Source organism: Cetorhinus maximus, chromosome 25, assembly GCF_964194155.1.
Source record: "Cetorhinus maximus chromosome 25, sCetMax3.hap1.1, whole genome shotgun sequence".
NCBI lineage: Eukaryota > Metazoa > Chordata > Chondrichthyes > Lamniformes > Cetorhinidae > Cetorhinus > Cetorhinus maximus.
Window position 1 is genome coordinate 38,676,990 of NC_135903.1, and position 22,412 is coordinate 38,699,401.

The window sequence follows — 22,412 nt, forward strand, 5'->3', positions numbered from 1 at the left end:
GAGAAATTATTTGTTATTGAAAATATGCTCTAGAAATATCCCACATGGGGAATCTCCTGGCACACGGGCAGCTTCACACTTGGGTCTTGCACACTCACCATCAGGAAGACACTTGGCTTGGTAACCTTGGTAACCAACCCATAACTCAGAGTGACCATCCCAACCAGACCCCACCCATCCACTCTACTCTCTACCAATTAATGATCTGGTGTAACTGGGACTGCCCCCAGTCAAATTAAAAATACTTTTAGTGCTCTATACACTACATTCAATGAAAGCAGTACTTTATATTCAATGGGCAGAACCTTCTGGCCCTGCCAGCGGCGGGACGTTTGGCAGGCAGGGCAGCTTAATTTGGCGTGAGGCCAAAAATCAGTTTCCAGATGGTGAGATGAATTTTAGGAATTAAGTTCTTGGGACTTTAAAGGCGGGTGGAGATTCCCGACGAACAATGCTGGGAAGCTCTTTTGCATGTATTAGTATGTCATGCATGGTCATTAAAAGGTCACCTCGCCGGAATTAAGTTCCCACTTCAACTTAAGTCCCCCACCAGCGAGAAATTAGAATGTTCACTTTTACGACTGCACATAAGTGGCGTGCAACCGGCGAGCTTGACTCCTTCCATGATTAACAGTGAGTTGCCACTGCATTGTCCTCTTTGTAGAGTGTCTGTAAATGCCAGCCTGTAAATGCTTGAGACTGGGTGGTGGCAGTGCCGTTACATTGGGGATGACCGAGGAGGGGTTAGCGGAGAAGGGTGGAACATGGGCCCGGGAAAGGTGAAAGGGACAGTTCAGGCTGCCTGGGTGCCCTTTAAATATGGTGCATGGACCTTTGATCCCATGAGATAATGGTGGGAATGGCGACCTCCTGCCTGCCCTACCATGAGAATTGGCGAACTTCTCACGGGTGCATATTTAATTAGCTGAACAGGGCAAGATCGTCATCATGCCCCCTGCCCCAGCAGAAATCACTCCCACTTTCACACCCGCCACCAAACTTAAACTCCAGAACGCAAGATTCCGGCCAATGAGTACAACACACTACATTCAAAAGATGCAAAACATTACATTCAGTGGGTACTATACATTATATTCAATAGGTACATTACTTCACATTAAATAGATACAAACATTATATCCATGGGTTCAGTACATTACGTTCAATGATTACAGTGCAGCCTGTAAACGATTATGGCTCATGTTATTGTATAAACGCCTGATATACTTGCATCAATTCCTCTCCGTTACTTTCATTGCATTTATTTTACTTTGTTTAATGCCTCTGTTTAAAAAGTGAAGTGAAGAATTTGATACGAATGTTAAGTACTAATTTGATAACTGTGCTTAAAGTCTAGTCAAGCTTTTAGTGGCGAGTGATAACACATACAGCTCACAGGACAGATTGCGGGCATTGTTACTTAGGGATCGATTCTGGGAATCAAATGAGCATTGTGGTGTGCTGGTGCAGTGGCCAATGAGGAATTGGCGGCCAAGTTTTGGTTGTGTCTCCATTTAATGCGGAATTGCATTGTTTGATTCATGCCCTGCCTCTCTCTCTCTCTGTAGACACAGAAGCTAAAGATGGTGTCATCTGTACCTATAAAGACGAGAATGGCTGTGTGGTTCACTTCCGTTATCACGAAGAGTCAAATGGAAAATCCGTTCTGTCGGTTATTGAAGAACCAGGTTTGACTAACAGTTATTCCTTATGCTGAATTGATTCCTCTGTTCTATGTGTTGCTTTAATTGCAGTTTCTCAGTATTGCTGGTAATAAATACAAATGGGGAGTATTGTAGAAACATTAACCTTACAGCAGAGAAGGTTAAGGGGAGTAACATCCACCACATAAGTGCCAGACAATGATCATCTCCAACAGGAGAGAATCATGTTGTTATAATGATATAAAGGTACCATAAGGGATTGTGTAAACACTTTGTGGGTTCATTTATTTAGACTAGGCACATGGGAATGTTTATACAAAGGTAGAAAGCTTGAAGCCATCAGCAGCAGAACTGCCTGCGCTGTGTACTCTGCTCACAGAGAAACTAGTGAAACTAAGCCTGAATCGCATGACAGCTTCCCTCCTAGTTATGTCATACTGCTATCCCTTAAAAGCACATTACAACATCCCCCTTTCTTTATAAAGATACTTTCCCCTCCCCCTTCCAAAGAAGTATAACTATTTACAATACATGTTCATGTTTGGTTACTATTACATAAGTGTGTAGGACTGATGAATTTGAGTCTCTAAAGCATAAAAGTAATCAGCTGATACGCCCTGATCTCCTCATAATCTTGTTTGGAGGTGTATTTAATAACTCTGTGATCTGTGGGATTGTCATTCTTGGTTCCTGGTTGCATCTGGGATATTGTCCTTGATGCAGTAGGACTGTACAGTGGTTGAGGAGCTGGAATGGATCTGATTTGTCCTCGGTTACACCTCACTGTTGTGCCTTTGTGTATAATGACTTCATAGGACCTGGGTTCTGGTCAAATCCTTCACCTCAGCTGGTCACCACATACCTTCTGTGGGATCTTGGATGTGAACTTGTCCCAACTATAAACTTGTCAATTCTGTACCCGCATTTTTATCATGCACGTTGATCATCATCTCTTGTAGTTTTAAAAGTTGCTGTCTAATTTCTGAGAGAATAGAATGGGTAAGAGTAGGTAAGTTGGTATGAGCCCTGCCACTTAAAGGTGTTACTCTCGGACTTAACCACAATGTGTAAACCTTGCTTGGTCTGTCTACATTTGAGAATTAGGGATTTCATCATGTGAATCATTCTTTCAGATAGGCCGTATGGTCTAGGGTAATGAGGACAGAAAATAGTATGCTCGATATTCCACTTCTCTCACATATCCTGAAATGGCTTACCAATAAATTGTGATCTGTTATCCATAATGATCTCTCTAGGCACACTAAATAAACTGAAAGTAGCACTTAGAGCGTGTGCAACAGTTGTGCTTAACGTATTGTGCAATTGGCAAATAATGGGATACTTGGTAAAGTAGTCGATGATGACAGTGAAGTCAGTGCCATGGACATGAAAGAGGTCGGATGTAATTTGGGACCAAGGAGGCTAGGAACTTCATGTGAAATCAATGGTACTTTGTACTGACTTGGCATATGGTCTTGACATGCCTCACACTTCTTGACGATGACTTCAATACCTGACCAATAGACGGTCTTTCTTGCGAGTCTTCTCTTCTTATCTATGCCTATGTGTGAGTGATGAAGTTGTTGAAGAATATCAGGTCACAAAGATTCCAGTATGATGACATGCCTGCCTTTAAAAATGACTCCCTGGGAGATTCCTAGCTTGTCCCAGTAAGGCCAGAATGGTCTCATGTGTTCGTGGACCTGCTGAATTGAATCAGGCCACCTGTCCATATCAATTAAGTCAGCTTGTAGATCCGAGGATACATCTTCTGTTTTCACTGGGTTAGGCAATCTTCTAAGTGTATCTGATGTGACAATCAAGTTATCTGGCTTGCACCTAATCTCATTCATAACCGTGATTCCTTATCAAGAGACATTGCAATCTTGGCCATGTGCTGGTCAATGGTTTTCACCAAATCATCTCCAGTAGCTTGTGGCTAGTCTCTACCAGAAATCTTTTACCAAATAGATAGGAATGAAAACAAGTGATTCCAAACACTAAAGATAATGTCTTGTGCTCGATGTTGGAGTACCTGGATTGCGTTACAGACAGATATTTTGAAGCAAATGCAATCGGTTTGTCTTTTTGTAGTATGCCTGCTCCCAGACCTTTCTGTGAGGCATCTATCTCCAGTGTGGTTGTATCCCTGGGATTGTAAAATTGCAATGTGAGCTTGAAAGAGATCCTGGATAACAGCCCAAAAGGAAGTCATTGAAAACGGTATCATCCAAATGGGCTACGGAAATGTAGTAAGCTCTTGGGATTTCTCCGTGAGGTGTACTGACCAGTAACCAAGCTTGGCATCAAGTTTCGAGAAGAATTTTACATCTGCAAATCTTGAATTTAACTCTCCTAATGTGGGTATTTTGTACGGACAATGTTTCAAAGCAGTGTTTAAACGTCATGGGTCGAGACAAACTCTCAATGATCCATCCTTCTTTATGACACGATTGAACTGCTTCAAATGGTGTGCTCTTGTACTCTTCTAATGATTCCGTCTTTCTCCAGTTTGTCTAGCTTGACTTTTAATTTGTTTTATAAGTGGATGTTGCACTTAACGTGGTGGTTCAATTGACGGACTTGCATTCTTCTGCAAGTGTAATATTGCAGTTCCCTTGAAACTGCCAATTTTGTCAAAACATACTGGATATTTCAATGTTAGATTATGAACTCAGGCGATAGGAGTAGTTTCTGAGGTTGATCTGCCATATGAAGCCTGACCGGTTCCAAGGATAGTGACTAGTACGAGGCCACGACATGCCAACAGATGTGCAATCGCTGGGCCTTTAACCTCCATGATGTAGAACACCTGTGACACCCTGGAAGATTGGTTATATATGCACTCCAGGACTATGGAATCTGCACATGGAAGTAGTGAACACTGAAGGTTGCATAGCAGTAGGTTTCACCATAGCCTTCCATGTCTGTGGATACACGTCTTCTAGAATTTGCAGGGGTAGTATGTTGGCACTGCCCCAATGTCAATCTTGGCCAATAATGAATAGTTACCAACTTTCTTAGGGCAGATAATTCGAATCTTGGGAAACGCTTTGGACGGTGACATGGTATCTATGTTTTCCAAGCAATTGACGGTGTGGAACGTGTTCACTGCTCTTCATCTTGTGCATATCATCATCATCATCATTTTATGATTTGTCAATCACCTCATGAACATGTTTCTGATGGGATACCGGATGGTCATTCTTATTGCTTGAAGGTAACCATTGTGTAGAGTCTGTTTGGATTAGTGCACAGCTCTTTGTAGCTGCACCAGCCTTTGTTCTAGTGCACTGCCACTGCCAATGGCCCTTTCTGCCACATGCCTTGCAGTATTAATTAAAAGCTGGACATTTCCTTTGTGCATGCAGAAGACCACACCTTCCACTTGTCTTGCTAGGTTTGGGTGTTCTAGTGAGTGTCAATAATTGGGGTTGTACTTAGGACCTGTAAGCTTTGTTGACCTGCGAGGATCACTTTGTATTTGTATCCATCCTTGAGTGGCTCTTCCATGCTGTATATTTTGGGCTTGTCTAGCAGACTTTCTGGAATTCTTCCATAGGAGTGGATGCAATCGCCAACTCAACAACTCTGCTAGCTCTGTGTTTGAAAAATCACAGTATGTACCTTTTGTCTGATGAAGTGTCTGTGGATTCTGTAGGCTGTTGTCGAAATGACATGAACTCTAGTCGTTGAATACATAAGTTTAACTTGATTCTGAACCGGTCTTTCTCTACAGTCCATATCTTTTGGGGATTCTTTAGTAGCTTTTCTGTTAATCCTCATGTGTTCAGCCTATATAGACCTTCATTCCCAATTGCTAGGTGATTTTTTTATGTCTTGCTGGTCTGTTTCAGATGCACCTGAATCAAGAAACCATAGCTCTGTATGGTGTTTAAACGTTCTGAATTTGGGTAGTTGCATCCCAATGCAGACTGGGGAATCTTGTGGACATTCTGAAAATATCCCTTTGACCTTCTTTCTCCTATAGCACCTGGGATGAGTGTCGCCGTAGCTGCCTTTGCACAGTTTTCTGAAGCTCCGCCTGTTATCATCGTTACCTTCTCTGGCCCAATTTTATGATGATTTTGTTTGGGTTTTTTTGTTTGACTCACTCACTACCGATCCAGCCCATACCTTGGTTACTCATCTTTCCTGACAGAATTACCCTGGTGCTGGTCCTCTTGACGTGCTGACCCACTCACCACGAGGGATCTGTCTGTTCACCAGATCTATCTCGGCGCTCTGTCTTCAAAGCTTTTCTTCGCAGTCAGCGCGCTGCATTCTCAACATTCTCTGATGCTTCAAATTTGTTGCAGTCTGACCAAAACGTCAAGGGTCGTCTCATGCTGTGTAACACGATCTAAAACTGTTCACAGTGTCGTACCTGTACTTAATCTTCCTGCAAGGCTGTTTGTCCACCACTAAACACCATGTTGTGTTGTTATAATAATATAAATATAATCATGAATGAAATAATCATTCATAAACGATTGTGTAAACATGTTGTAGGTTCATTTATTTCGACTTGGCACATGAGAACATTTATACAAGGCAGAAAGCTTGAAGACATCAGCAGCAGAGCTGTGTGGGTGTGTGTTCTGCTCACAGAGCAAAGTGAAACTAAAACTAGATCACATGACACACCCTCCCTTTTAACGATGCCATGCTGCTATCCCTTACAGGCATATTAAAACACTACCCATCTCCCCTTGACAGTCAATGGCATTACCTGTGCAGAATCCCCCACTATCAACAGCCTGTGGGTTACCATTGGCCAGAAACTGATCTAGGCCAGCCATATAAATACTGTGACTGCAAGAGCAGGTCAAAGGCTGGGAATTCTCACTTCCTGATTCCCCAAAGCTTGTCCACCATCTACAAAGCACAAGTCAGAGTGTGATGGTATACTCTCACTTGCCTGGATGAATGTGACTCTAACAACACTCAGGAAACTCGACACAATCCAGGACAAAACAGTCCGCTTGATCAGCATCCCATCCACAATCTTAAATATTCACTTCCTCCACCACTGACACACCGTGGCAGCAGTGTGTACTCCCTACAAGATACACTGCACCAACTTACCGAGCCTCTTTCGACAGCACCTTCCAAACCCACGATCTCCACCACCTAGAAGGACAAGGGCAGCAGATGCATGGGAGCACCACCACCCTTAAGTTCCCCTCCAAGCCACTCACCATCCTGACTTGAAACTGTGTCCTTCACTGTCATTTGATCAAGACTCTGGAACTCCCTCAATAACAGCACTGTGGGTGTACCTATGCCACATGGAACTGCAGTGGTTCAAGAAGCAACTCACCACCATCTTCTCAAGGGCAATTAAGGAAGGGCAATAAATGCTGCCCTTGTTAGTGATGCTCACAACCCATGAACAAATAAAAAAAACAAATATAAAAATGACGTGCTCAAAATTATGAGGGATTTCAATAGAATATAATTTCCCAACGGGAGGAGGGTCAGTAAACAGAGGAACATAGGTTCAAGGTAATTGGCAAAAGGACCAGAGGTGACATGAGGAGTAAATTTATTTTTAGTGAATTATGATAGTCTGAAATACCTGAAAGGGTGACGGAAGCAGATTCAATCACAGCCTTCAAATGGAAATTGGATAAAAGTCTGAATGAGGGGAAATTGCCAAGATATATGAGGAATGAGACAAACTGCATCGCTCTTCAAAAGAGCCAGTACACACTAAATGGACTGAAAGGCCTCCTGTGCTGTACTATCCTATGATTCTATAATTAAATGCTGAAGGAATGAGACTCCATAGTTATAAAATTAAATTTTCAAGGCCAGAGATGTTGTTTGTCAGTAATTAAAATGTATCGCAGCGTTAAAAATTTCCTGGCTTCTAAATGCACCAGCCCTAACTTTCTCCTGGCCTATCTGGAGCATAAGTATTGCAAATAGATGCATTTACATAGATTTCAATACCGGCAAGATACAGGTGGAGCACAAGCTGTGGAGGAGGAGCTGGGGAAATCAGACAGCAAATTTTAGATTTTCGTTTAACTGATCATGTGCAAACTCTGGAAGTTGCTGCCCAATTTTTACTCAATGATAACAACACAAGACAGGCCAATGAGAGTCAATTAGCTCATCCCAGGCCAATTCATTTATTTGTTTTAAGAACAACAGGAAATGATTTCTTGTGACTCTCAGGAGAGGAGGAGGAGAGACGGCAAAGTTATTGGCAGGATATAGTCAGAGGGTCAGCCCTCTCACTGGTTGGGAACCTTGAGAAATGGGACACATTGGCAGTCAGGTTTTAGGTGGGAAACTACAAGACCCGGGCCTTGGGCCTGGAGTTGGAAGCAATGACGCCCAAGGTTAATTTCCAACTTGGTGCCCGGGTGTGAAACTGACACTGCAGATCAGTAGTGAAATTAACAGGAATGAAAGCCAGGCAGTTTCATTGCCGGGCTTCAAGTTGAGGATCTACCCTGTCATTTTGTCCATCAACCAAGGAGAATAACGTAGAAGTCGGAGGCCAGGATGTGAGAGACACTGGGGAAATGTTGTGGTGTTCTGGAGAAACACTGCTCACTGGGCTTTCTAACACACAAAGTGGCCTCCTACTCAGACATCGCTCAGGTAAATCACCAGCCTGAAATGCCCTTAAGGAATCTGACCTGGTAGGGGTAGCACTCGACTGCTGGCCTCCTGGTTAATAAACTCAGGCTCTAATCTCAATCTGATTTATATTTACTCCCAGATTCTTCTGAAGGGGTTGAAGTTTGACTCAAAAGCTTGTGGGTTCAACTCTCATTCTGCAATTTTGAGTGTAATAACCAAGCTGTTACTCTACTGCAGTGCTGAGGGAGTGCTGCACTGTCAGAGATGCCATCTTTTAGATGGGATGCTTAACCAAGGTGCTGTAAGCCCTTCTAGCTGGGCATAAAAGATCCCATGATTTCAAAGATGAGCAGGGGCTCTCTCCCCAAAAGCCTGCTCAATATTTATTTCTCAACCAACATCACTGAAACTGTTTATCTGGTCATTTATCTCATTGCTGTTGTGAGATCTTGCTGTGCGCAAATTGGGTGTCATATTTCCTGCATTTCAACATTTCAAAAATTAAGTGCATTGGGACAAAAACTTACAGCACAATAGGAGGCCATTCAGCCCATCTTGCATGTGTTGGCTCTTTGAAAGAGGAGTCATCTTTCATCTGACAATTCTGCTTTTTGTCCGTAACTTTGTAATTTTCTCATCCTCAAGTACCTGCCCAACTCCCTTTCAAAATTATTTATAGGATCAGTTTCCATCACCTTTTCGGGTGGAGTGTCCCAGATCTGAAAAACTTACTGAGAGGAAAAGTTCCCCTCATCTGCCCTCGAGATGTTTTGCCAATGATTTTGAATCTATGTCCTCTAGATCTTGACCCATTTGCAGAAGGAATAGTTTCTCTCAGCTTACTCTCTCAAAACCTCTCGTCATCTTCAAAGCTCTATTAGGTTATAACTAGTTGTTTGTTAGTACAGAAATTGAGTTTTGCTGAAACAAGAGACGTTTTTGTCAAACCTTTTCATCTTGCACTCATCAGGACAGGGAGTCATCAAGACTAAAAACATCGACAAAAAATATCTCTTCTTTCAGGAATACTCATTTCTTAACCTTTTGTTCCAGAAAGAACAGTCTTACCTTTCAAACTTCTCCTCATGATGGAGGTCCCTCCCTAGTAAGACCCTGGTAAATCTCCTCCGGACCCTTTCTAAGGCCGTTACATCTATTCTGAAATGTGGTGTCCAAAATTACTCACGTTGCAAGGTGGACTTTGGGGGGGGGGGCTGTGTTTTGAAGGCTGGGCGGAGAGGAACAAGGGAGTGGGGCAACATCTTGGGGGCAAAGGGTGTGCCCAATGTCCACAAGTTGAAAAGTACAGTTAAGCCGTTGCTTAAAAAAACGGCCTACCCACTCCCACCTTATTATGGCGTGGGCAGCATAATATTCGGGTCAACTGGCTTGATAACAAGTTCAATTGCTCATTAATTATTTATTTAAAAATGACAGATGGGCTACTGTTGTGGTCACTTTGACAAACGGACCACAGGAGTCTCAGGTACAGGTCACAATCGTTTATTCGAGCAATTGCAAGGGGAGAACCATCACAATGCAGCTTGAGATAGCACTCTGCTAAATTACAAATGTTCAACATATTTATACATTATTGGTCACGTACAAGAAAGTTTCCAGATTCCAATCTTGTCAACATACAGGTTTACATTAAACAGACATCTCTGGTAACAGGTACATGCACCGTATGTCCCTATTTTTCACCCAGGCTGGGACTACCTGTTCTTCCCCTATCTGTTGAAGAGCACACTTAATCTTAGTTGTTATTGCCAATGCTCTGACTGCAGTCCAGCTCCCAAGGCCTTTCTGTTGTTTGCAGGCCCTAAGGATGTGCAAGGTTCATCTGGTAACCTTTAGCTGCCAATGTGCTTGGTAGCCCTGGTCGCCTGGAGATTTTAAGTAATTCATTCCTTTTCAATAAATTCTCCCTTACCATAAATTCTTACTTACTTCCTTCCTCCTAACACTGCCGATTTCAGTGCGTGCCCACCTACTGTATTATGGGGACCTGGAGGGTCGGGGGCTGGCGGGAAGGCAGTGGGATAGCCACCCGTCATATTTTACATGCCCCCTGCCAAAAGCATGCCCAGCAGGGCTGGGGGGTGGGGGGGGGTGGGGGCATAAAACCCAGCCCCAAATGTTCTTAACCACCTCATCACCTTGCCCTGCCGCCTTTAATGATTTGTGAAGATGGATATCAAGGTCTCATCTACACTTCCAACAAGTTTGATCATCCATTTCCTCCCCACTTCCTGAGGCTCTTTAAAAGACCATGAACAATGTCACAGCTTTCCCTCTATTCCTTAACTCAAGATTCAGGCTTCAAACCAGCTCGTAAGACCTTTCTATTTAGAAGTATATCAAGATCCTTGATTAATACTGGCACATCCTGTTCTCTTCTTCCATCTCTATCATTCCTGAATACTTGGTAACCAGGAAATACTAAGATCCATTCCTGGCTCTGTTTAAACCACGTCTCTATTAATGCAACCATTCCATGTAGTAATTTGCACCTTCAGCTCACCAGCCATATTCGTTACTCTCTGGACATTGACGCGCATGCAATTTAATACATCTTTTGTCACCTTTTCTAATTTCCTTAATGCCTGCAGTAATTTTGCAAGGTGGGAGGTGGAATAGGGAATATTTCTAATTTCACTGCTGCTTTTATCCCTAATTTCTGATCTCATTGCTCTTCCGTTCTGCTATTTTCAGCCTCCCCTTCATCTTGCCTTTCATAGAACTCTGAACAGTGATGTGGAAAGTACCAACCACGCCCTGAGGTCGAGAAAGGTGCTATATAAATGAAAGTTCTTTCCTTTTCTCCCCCCCTTCCCCCGCAGAATGCCAACCACCTCCGAACATCCTGCTCATTATCCTGTGTTTGATGGGTGCCATCCTGCTCTGTGGCCTGGTGGCGCTGCTGATTTGGAAGCTGCTGGTTACAGTCCATGACAAGCGAGAGTTTGTAAAGTTTGAGGCAGAGCGAGCCAAGGCAAAGTGGGACACGGTAAGGAAGGGTTTGCATTTACTGACCGTAACAGAGTTTGGGGAGGACACCCACTGAACAAAAAAAAACCTGTGACAGAAAGTACCAAAAAGCTCAACTCAAAAGACATCCTTCCCTTGTGCGTCGATCATTGTAGAAACTCCAGAGCCCCATGTTCAAGACAGAGATTGGTAGATCTCTAGATATTAAAGCTATCAAGGGGTATGGGGATAGTGCAGGAAAATGGTCTTAGGGTAGAAGATCAGCCAAGATCTAGTTGAATAATGGAGCGGGCTCGAGGGGCCGAATGGCTCCTATGTTCCTGTACATTTCAAGGAATAGTTTGACACAAGTGCCTGTGATTGACTGCTGTGAGGTAGTGCACTGAGCTATACTGCTGGCTCTGCCTTGCTAATAGAAAGTGGAGTTCTGTGTATGCGTTCAGGAAAGGCACACTGACCCTTCAGATGGTCAAAGTTAAACTTATTTTATTTAAGTGGCAATACATTCTGTATATCTAAAAAACATGCTCACAGTTAGAAAGAGAGACAGTGAGAATGAAAGAAGAAATGATTAATTTGCATCTATATAGCATCTTTCACGATCTCAGGGCATCACAATCAATGAAGTGCTTTTGTTGAAGTGTTGCCACTTCTGTAACATATTAAATGCAGCAGCCAACACTTCCAAAGTTCATGTTGAGCCAGTTTCAGTTGCATTGCTGTCAGTGCCAGCTGATGCCAACCTCAGATGCTGTCCTGCTAATTTTGGTAAAACGGAAATCATACTGAGCTTGATGTGGCTTTATAGCAAGTCCTATCACCATTTCACTGCGATTGTCCCCTCAGATACACTCAACATCTGCAGCAAGACAGGATTATATATTCTGTAAGTGTGGTTGGTGATGTAGCTTCACCATGTTTACAATTATGTCTCATTTCAGGCCAACAACCCGCTCTACCAAGGACCAACATCAACCTTTACAAATTTCACCTACACTGGCAACACAGACTGAGGGGAGCATCAGCGGGAGAGGGTTACGCAAACCACAGCATTGGAGAGCTTTAACTGGGCTACACGGGGCACAAAACCAAGGCGCTTGGGGTTTTATTTCTCAATGAGACAGCATTCCTTTCATTGGCTTGTGTCGAGCTGCACACAGCCGCAACTTCAGTCTGTAAGACCTACCTTCCCTCAACACTGGATCGTTTAACCTAGAAACTGCACTGAGCCACAGTGAGGTGGTGTTGGTATATTTCACCAGTAGGTGTTTGAACCTGCATTGTAACAGTGCCTCAGGCACTTACCTGCTGGTCTGTCTGTGAGGATTTGTGATATCTGAACGGTGTCTCTGATAATCCCAATGGATGAATGCACTGTAGTATGCATCCCTTTATGAAGGGCTTTGATAAACCTAATGAAGAGAGACAGTTTTTTTCTGGCAAGTAGGTCAATAGCTAGAGGACAGAGATATAAGGTGATTGACAAAAGAGCCAGAGGGGAGACTAGGAAGGTTATTTTTACCCAGCAAGTTATTATGATGTGAAATGCGCTCCCTTAAAGACTAGTGGAAGCAGATTCAACGGAACTTTCAAAGGGGATTGAAGGGGAAATTCTGCGGAAAAGAGCAGGGGAGTGCAACTGATTGGGTCACTCTTCCAAAGATGGGCCGAGTGGCCTCCTGTGCTGTATGTTCCTAGCACAGGCTGCCTGATTTGAATGCTGCTGCGTGTTATTTGTTGATCTGAGTTGGAGTGTCACGACTGAGCCCCCGTGTTCCTGGGTTTAGGGAGAAAGGGGGAAAAAGTGCCCCTGACTGTATTCCCATTGCTCCCCCTGGAAGCGGGCATGAGCATTCAATTGGGTGAGGGCAGGATTGAGTATCAGTGGCCTTTTGGCGTGTTTAGACACGTGAGGGAGGACACAGAGGGTTGGCAGCTGTAGGAAAGGAAGGGAGAAAGTAGTGGAACCAGTTTCTCATCCTCAGACACCAGAATCTCGAGGAACTTTAACCAGTCAGATTGAACATATCCTACAGATGATGACATGTAACTGCATATCTGGCCATTATGGGTACCCATACTTCACACCAGCTCAAACAAATGCCTTACTCCTGTTTCCCAAAGACTGGAGATTGTCTGGCTCCCCCCAGGAATGTGGCCCTGTGACCCCCTGAACCATGCTCGGCTCACGCTCATCGACCAACCGTTAGCCCCCGGGGTTCGGAAGCGGATGAGGTTGAGCCAGGCAGGCTGCAAGGCGCTGGCTTGAATGGGTTCACTGGGCTTAGACTGGCAGCTCCGCAGTCAGTGTCACTCACCCATCGCTCCCCCACCCCCATGGCCCAATGAGAGTGGTAGGGGGGGGAAGCAGGATTCCCCCTCTGGCTTTACATCCCAGAAACTCCTGCACTCAAAAAATCCAGCTATGTTGCTACAGAAACAGCAAGGGACTGAAGCCAGAACGAAATATGAACAAGTTCTACACCTACTAGTAGTTTTTTCATTCGTTCCTTTTATAGACTGTTGTTTAAAATGCCATTAAAGCCTCCTGTGTTTTATGTATATATCTCTCTTCATCGGTGAAGGAATACCATTGGTTCATTTTATTGGCTTTTATCGAACTGCACACACTGAACATTGTTAGAGAGTTACTCGCCTGTCTCACTGTCAGCACAATAACTGATTCCATTCTGATTATCACTCCCTACATAAGAACTATGGTCTGACAATCCCTTCTAGAATTTAACTACTCTCTGCAGAAAGAACTACCTCCTAACAACTAACCTATAATGTCAAGTTATATTTACATAGCCCATTTGTCAGTGGAGTAAGTGGATAAAATAGACACTGAGCCAAAGATGGAGAAGTTTGGGGTGGGGGAAGGTGGGTGAGGAGGTGAACCATAGTTTAGTCAAAGAGATGGCTTTCAACAGGGGCTCTGAAGGAGGAGAGGCCAAGGGAGGGAATTCTAGAACATGGGGCCCGAATGCAGTTCGGCAATGTCGTCAGTTGAGGGGGTGTGATCTGTGCCTCCCTAACTTATATTTGTGTGCCCTTCAACTGAAACAATTCACTCATCCATTTTCCACAGCTGTTTGTGAGATTCGTTGGGCCTGTGCTTTAAATAGGGTAAATTCATCTGCAGAAATGATGGCCGGGATTTTCCCGGCTCATTGGAGAATGGGAAAGTAGCTGTGAAGATTTGTCAGGAAGGGAGGTCTAATGTGTCCCTGAAGCCAGGGGATATTCCCAGTGGCAGGAACAGCAGTAACTCAGGTGCCCGCTGACCAGTGGCAGGTGGTCTATTGATGGCATTTTTAACCAGGCCACCAGCATTTTACCAGGGTTAGAACAGCTCCCGCCACATGGGGAGTCTGCCAGCTACATCAAGGTGACCTCCTAGCAACTCCCTAGAGGGGACTGGGGAGGGGGTGCTTCCTTTCCAGTCTATCCATGGAGATGCCCTCCTGGTGGTAATCCTCCGTGGCCACCGACTCCGATAGTGGGGCTATCCCTCCAGTTGCCAGGTCTGCCTGCCCCATCACCAAACATTTTAACAATGCTTTCGAGGGGGGGGTGGCACCTCCTTCCTTCTCCCCGCAGCCTTGAGCAGTGACTGCCTTTATCAGTGGTGCTGCCGACTCTCCGATTGAGCCAACAGTCCTGAGAAACAGGCAGCATCGTTGATTAGCCGGTGATCCCAGGGGTGGGATTGGCCATCGCCAGCAAAATAGCCGCTGCGGTGACCACCCAATGTGGACTCGGGATGCACATTGGGTCCCAACATCAGGAATCGGTGTGTGTGCCGTTAAGATCCCAGCCAATATTTCAGTGAGGAACTGGCTCCCCTAGGAAGATAGTGGAAGGAGGTTGACTCGTTCCCAATGCAAATTGGCCAGAATTCTTTCAGAAAATGTGGCGCAGTCTGTGAATAATGAGAGACATGAGTAAGTGTAACACATTGAGGCCCTAACGTTCTTAAATCCACCCCCCACCACCCCATCACTGGTGACATTTCTTGCTTCCTGTCCGGCTCTGCTGTAGACTCATTGATAGATTTTAATTGCAAGGATTGGTCAAGAACTCCATTAGTTTTGTAACATGCAGGTACCAGGATGGTAGAAGGTGAACTGGATGGGCTTTGGTCTTTTTCTGTCTCGCAATTCCTAGGTCACTATATTTACCAAGAGCATCCTAATCCACTGTCTGTAAAGCCTTCTGTTTCTGAGGGTATAAGGGGCCAGAAAAGTCATTCTTTATTTTTAGCACTTTGTGGAGATATTGTCTTGGAAATATACTTTGAAAGACATTCAGGCCAGCTGTTGTATCAGCATCCATTTGGCTGCATCTTAGAAGGGGAGGAGGGATCTTGGGTCGATGAGCCTGTAGTGGTGGGACAGGAATTAGAGACAGAGGAAGGTTTCATATTTCTACAGGTAAACGCAGGTTGAACAAGTACATCTGTTCGGAGCAGCCCTGGAAACTCCTGTCTCCACAAGAGTCTGGATTTGGCAGAGGTTAATCCTTGGTCAGTCCTGCCCCCTGTGGGAGCTGGGTTCTACACTACAAGACTCGTTCTCCTGGACACATGCCTCTAACTGCATTGTGACTGAAAATTGGAAGCAATTGCCCAAGCTGAAGTGTAGCAACTGCCAAAATTTAACTGCAGTTGTTGCATGTTGGAAGTCTAACAGAACATCGCAGGAGGATATGGTTAGTAAACAGGAAGTGCACCCAGTAGCTGGTGATTCAGAATGTGAATGATGCCCCACCCAGTCACTCAGCTCTCCTGAAGTTACAGGCAGTGTTTGGTGGGTGTGTGACCTGTCTGTGATTTCCTAGCCAGTTAATACCATGTCAAAAGTAGGAAGTGAAAGCCAGTGGACCTTCCCTGGACAGAAGGCAGGATTAACATGGAGTGAAAGCACACATAGACAGCCCAGCTGAGTTTACACATCTAGGGCCTCAGCTGAGATGCTACTTGGCCTCAGGGGTGGGGGGGGGGGAATGGTGCTGGTAACTCAGGCAGGATCCATGGTGCTGGTCATTGGCACTGGGAGGTCTGTGCCGGCCGTGGTCATGGGGTGAAGGCAGGGTCGGCCTGTGCTGTGGAGCCCTGCCCTGTGAACGCTCACTGTATGAGCTGGCATGCAAAGAATCTGGCGCCTCTGAAACTGAATTCTTTGTCAAGAAGTGCCCGTGGGACACAAAGGAAAGAATTTGCATTTATATAGCATCTTCCCTCACCTCAGGATGTCCCAAAATGTTTACCAGCCAATGAAGTACTTTTGAAGTGTAGTCATTGTAATGTAGGGAATGGGGCAGCCAATTTTCACACAGCAAGATCCCACAAAGAACAATGTGACACTGACCCAGATAATCTGTTGTTGTGATGTTGATTGAGGGATAAATATTGATCAGGACACTGGGGAGAACTCCCCTGCTCTTTGTCAAAATGGTGCAATGGAATCTTTAATGTCATCCTGAGGGGGGGAAGACATCTCTGGTTAACGTTGCAGAAGGAAGAAGAGGGAGGGAGAATAAGGGAGAAATATAAACTCTCAGTGATCACAGGCGTCTGCTGAGAAGGAGAGATTCCCAATTCATAAGTGCCTTTGTGTGGACTGGCGACACCTTTTGATCAGCCCTGGGTACTGCAGGAGAGTTTCTTTCAAAATTCTAGTCTCTCTTTAAGCAATAGCCCTTGACATATTTGCGGCAAATATTTTACTTAACACGAATCCAGGCTAAGAAATAACATCAGTGCTTTAGATTTTTACACATTTGTAAACATCAGTAAGCCCTTAACAATCTTCCAATCCAGGATATCATGTGTATTCTGGCATCTAGTGTGAATATCAATCTCTCCCAGGTGAGTTTTAACAGAGTAACATGCGCTCTCTCTCTCTCTCTCTCTCTCTCTCTCTCAACACTGCTCCAGAACATAGAATCTTAACCCTACATAAGTGTGGGCCATACTGCACCAGTGTGACAGAAGCCATGACTGAGTGGCAGTTCGAGGTGGGTTCCAGACACTTCTACAGGGCCTGTGTTACCCAGGGTTCGATTGTTTCTGGTCAGAATCCATTAATTCACATGGGACATGATCATGTGATGAAATCTCCATCCAGAGTTAACAACCCCATTGATAGGGCAGGGGGTTATCGAGGTCATTTATTATGGTCATTACATAAACATTAGAACAAAATGGGTTAAAAGCACAACTAGGAACAGTCTGGAGAGTCCTGTTGGCAGGGCTGGACTGGGGGATCGGGGATAGGGATCAGTTTACTACCTGTTCCAATTCTCCAATCAGCCACATCACACCACTCTCTCCCCACCCCCACACTATCCCCCCTTCCCCACATCACCCTGCCCCCCTCTTCCCCCAAATGTTCTCCCTCCCCTCTACCCCACACCCCTCCCCAACACCACCCCCTCCCATCCACACTATGCACCCTCTCCCCCCGTCTCCCCCACCACACCTCCCCCTCCACACATACCTCCCCCACCAACACTGGTGATCAAAATTCTAGTCTCTCTTTAAGTTCTGATGAAGAGTCATACGGACTCGAGACATTAAATGTATTCCTCTCCGCAGATGCTGTCAGACTTGCTGAATTTTTCCAACTATTTTTGTTATTGTCCCCCCCCCCCCACCCCCAACACTTCCCACCTTCTCCCAACACAGCACTGCCCCCACTCTTCCCCTCCAATGCACAACCCTCCTCTACCGCACCCCCCCCGATCTCCACTGAGGCTCCATGTCAGGAACTAAACGACCCTGGCTTTGCCTAATGGTGAAATCCATCATTGCGACGAGCTCTGAAGCTTAGTCAATGCTTCCTTCCCTGTCTGTCTGTCTAACTTGTACCAACAAGACATTCAGAAACATAAACCTGCAACTGAACCTCAGAGTGAGATGAATGTTTTTTTGTTTACACACTGGTCACACTCCAATTGTCAGGGACAATGTCTGCAGCAATGGATGGGTTAGTTCTGATCTGAAATATGTTTGATTTCTGAATTCTACAAAGTGTGATAAACAGCAGCACAATTCAATATATTCTTCCAGGGCTTTCAACCTTATTTTTTATATTAATAAAACTGTAATACATTGTGACAGCTGATGTAATAAAGATACTAATTTTACTATTGCTCTCCCCGAGTGTGAATCTACCTGAAGTACACACTGCTCGCCCCTTGACGTTCCTCGAGCGCAGTGTGCTCAGAGACAGGACTTGTGAACATCTGACACTAACCTGGGATTCTCTGACTTGCCTCACTGTTTTTAATTTCCATAATTCCTGGTCAACATTACACAGATGAAGCAGCTACTGATATTTGAATGACAAAATGAAATGACAAAATGCAGCAAGATTTTCAGATTGACATAAAGGAAAAGGAACAATCGTGAGCTATTCCTCCAGATGTTAACGTTAACCAGATAGGATCCAGTATACTGCTCTAATCTCTACTCCCTCTCCTCACAACATAATCCACACTCGTTCCAGCGCTTTACATGATCCAGTCTAACGTACTACTGTAGATACGCTCCCTGAAACACAGAACTGTAACATGTAGGATAAGGGTCTGACATGTATAGGATTAAGGTGGGACTGAGCATGGTACCGCCCACACATTGATGTAAGAGAGCACGTGACCCGCACCGAGGGGTCAGTGTCGTGCTGGACAGAGCGATGTGTAGAAGCAAGCATGGAGACTGCATCTAGTTTAGACCTTTACTGTACCTATGTATACAGTTTCTAGCAGTTAATAAATACTGTCGAACTACCCAAGACTATGAATACCTTAATAAATCCTCCCAAACTATGCCAACACCTTACAACATATAGCACACTGCTATACACATTCTTCAATCTGCTCTGTACAAACCCATAACCTCTCCCACCTCAAAGGACAAGGGAAGATGGACTGCAGCGGCTCAAAAAGGCGGCTCACCACCACCTTCACGAGTGCAATTAGGGATAGACAACAAATGCTGGCCTTGTCAGCAATGGCCACATCCCGTAAAAGAATAAAAAAGTGTGTATATGGTAATGTGTATCAAATTGAGTATATGTGTTTGCTGCAGTCCATGTGCTGTAGGTACACCCACAGTGCTGTTAGGGAGTTCCAGGATTTTGACCCAGCGACAGTGAAGGAACGGCGATATATTTCCAAGTCAGGATGGTGAATGGCTCGGAGGGGAACTTCCAGGTGGTGGTGTTCCCATGTGTCTGCTGCCCTTGTCCTTCTAGATGGGAGAAGTCACGGGTTCGGAAGGTGCTGTTGAAAGACACTTGGCAAATTGTTGCAGTGCATCTGGTAGATGGTACACATATTTAAGGTGGTGGTTGGGCTGCTGATCAAGCCGGCTGCTTTGTTCTGGATAGTGTCAAGCTTCTTGAGTGTTGGAGCTGTACTCATGCAGACTACTGGGGGGTATTCCAACACACTCCTGACTTGAGCTTTGTACTTGATAGAAAGGCAGGAGGTGAGTTACTCGCTGCAGGATTCCCAGCCTCTGACCTGCTCTTGTAGCCACAGTATTTATATGGCTAGTCCAATTCAGTTTCTGGTCAATGGTAACCCACAGGATGTTGATAGTGGGGGATTCAGCAATGGTAATACCATTGAACATCAAGGGAGGATGGTTAGACTAACTCTTGTTGGAGATGGTCATTGCCTGGCACTTGTGTGGCATGAATGTTATTTGCCACTTATTGGCCCAAGCCTGGATATTGTCCAGGTCTTGCTGCATTTGCACATGGACTGCTTCAGTATCTGAGGAGTCGCGAATGGTGCAATCATCGGCGAACATCCCCACTGCTGACCTTATGATGGAAGGGAGGTCTTTGGTGAAGCAACTGAAGATAGTTGGGCCTATAGGATACTATCCTGAGGAAATCCTGCAACAATGTCCTGGAACTGAGAGGGTTGGCCTCCAACGACCACACCCATCTTCCCCTGAGCTAGCTATGACTGCAACCAGTGGAGGGTTTTCCCCCTGATTCCCATTGACTTCAATTTTACTAGGGTTTCTTGATGCCACATTTGGTCAAATGCTGCCTTTGTGTCAAGGGCAGTCACTCTTAACTCTGCAATTCAGCTCTTTTGCCCCTGTTTGGACCAAGGCTGTACTGACGTCTGGCAGAACCCTAATTTGACATCAGTTAGGAGGTTATCAATAGGATCCACGTGATTGCACTGTTTACACACTATTGCCACTCACACACAGTGCTCTACACATGCCCCACATCGCTCTATTACATACCTCACTCGTACACACACACTCAATGCTAAACACACTCCACTAGAACATACACAGGAAATGGAGGAGGTCCTTCAGCCCCTCAAGCCTGTTCTACCATTCAATGCGATCATAGCTGATCCATGACTTAACTCCATATACCTGCCATTGCCCCATATCCCTTAATACCTTTGGATAACAAAAATCTATCAATCTAAGATTTAAAATTAACAACTGATTGGGAATCAATTGCCGTTTGTGGAAGAGAATTCCAAACTTCTATCAGCACTTGTGTGTGAAAGTGTTTTCGAATTTCACTCCCGAAAAGTCAGCCTCTAATTTTTAAACAAAGATCCCAAGTCCTAAACTCCCCCCGACTAGCGGAAATAGTTTCTCTCCATCGACCTTAACCGTTCCCCTTAATATCCCAAAAATTTCTATCAAATCACCCCTTAACCTTCTAAATCTCAGGGAATAGAGCCATAGGGAGGAATCCTAAGGCCCTGTTTGGGTGGGGCCACAGAATGCAGCAAACGGTTCAAAAACCCATCGACTTCGGCGGGACCTTAAACCCTCGCCAGAGTAAAACTCTGCCCAAAGTTTGTGTAACCTCCCCTGGCAATCTAACTCTTTGAATCCAGGTATCATTCTGGTAAATCTCTGCTGCACTCACTCCAAGGCCAATCCACCCTTCCTAAGGCGAGATGTCCAGAACAGCTCACGGTAACTCCAGGAGCAGAATTTTAATGCTGATCGGGCGGGCGCGGGATGGCGTCGAGCGAGCGCCCCACGCTCAGGTGATGTTTTGCTCGGTGGGCGCACGCAAAAGTCAGAAGCGTGCCTGCCGACAATTAAGGGGGCAATTAAGCCCATTAACGGCGCAATTGTCTGCCATTTCTAATCGCCCGTCCAATCTTACGGCTGGCGGACGGGCGAATCGGCCAGCCGGCCTTTATACTTATCATCAAACCTCATCCACGGGCGGGATAAGGTTTCCGCGATGACATAAAATATAAATAAATTTCTGTGCGCAGCATTTTCAGGAGCTAAATTTTCAGGTGTTTTATTATGATGCAGGGACACTTCCTTTCAGCTTCTGAAGCCTTTATTATTGATTTTTCAGGTCCTCAGCTCTCTGCCTTCAGGGAGCTTTCCCTCAGCCCCCACCCCCACCCCGGCAGCTTTGAACTTCTCCCCGCGCGTTTCTTGCTGGCTGACCGCAAACTGGCCAGCCACGGTCAGCGGTCCATCCCCAGGCCGATCCCAGGTCCGCTGATGACGCCCGCCTGCTGACCTAAAAATTCAGGCCCAGGTGTGGCCTAACCAGGCCTTTGTGTAGCTGAAGCCTGACTTCTACCCCTTTGTATTCTGGGCCTTGAGATCGGAAGGCCAGCATTCCATTTGTCTTTTAGGTTATTTGCTGTCCCCGTTCCTGATATTTTAATGATCTATATAGCCGGAATCTTCGGCTCGGTGAGCGGGGGTGGGGCCTGCTCGCTGATGCGTAAAATGACGAGCGGTGACATCAGGTGCGCGTCCCGACATCACCGCGCGTCATTCCGATTTTCAGTTCGGCAGGTGCGCACCAGAGTTGGCTGCGCGCCCGCCAAACTGTCAAAGGCCTATTAAGGCCATTTAAAGACTAATTAAACCACTTAACATAGCTGCCCGTGCAACCTTAAGGTTGTCGGGCAGGCAAGGAGCCCAGGCGACCTTCGCATTTTTCATGGAACCTCATCCACGGGCGGGATGAGGTTTCATGAATGATTTATAAGTGAAATAAAGATTTTCATTAAAATTCATAGACATGTCCCAGGTCATGTGACACTTTCACATGAGGGGACATGTCCTAAATTGTTTTTTTTTTCTTTTTTAAAATTTTGGAAACTCAAGCTGATCTCCTT

General features: G+C 45.2%; 1 protein-coding gene across 1 annotated transcript in view; it reads left to right on the plus strand.

Moving 5' to 3' along the window:
• LOC144668068 (integrin beta-3-like) overlaps positions 1 to 15,728 on the plus strand; it is a 90,705-nt gene extending 74,977 nt beyond the window's left edge. Inside the window, exons 13-15 of the mRNA XM_078529834.1 lie at positions 1,569 to 1,688; positions 11,108 to 11,274; positions 12,197 to 15,728. Of these exons, the coding sequence (XP_078385960.1) occupies positions 1,569 to 1,688; positions 11,108 to 11,274; positions 12,197 to 12,268 (359 nt within the window). The 3' untranslated portion in view covers positions 12,269 to 15,728. The remainder of the gene's footprint in view (positions 1 to 1,568; positions 1,689 to 11,107; positions 11,275 to 12,196) is intronic.
• Positions 15,729 to 22,412: the final 6,684 nt, after the last annotated feature.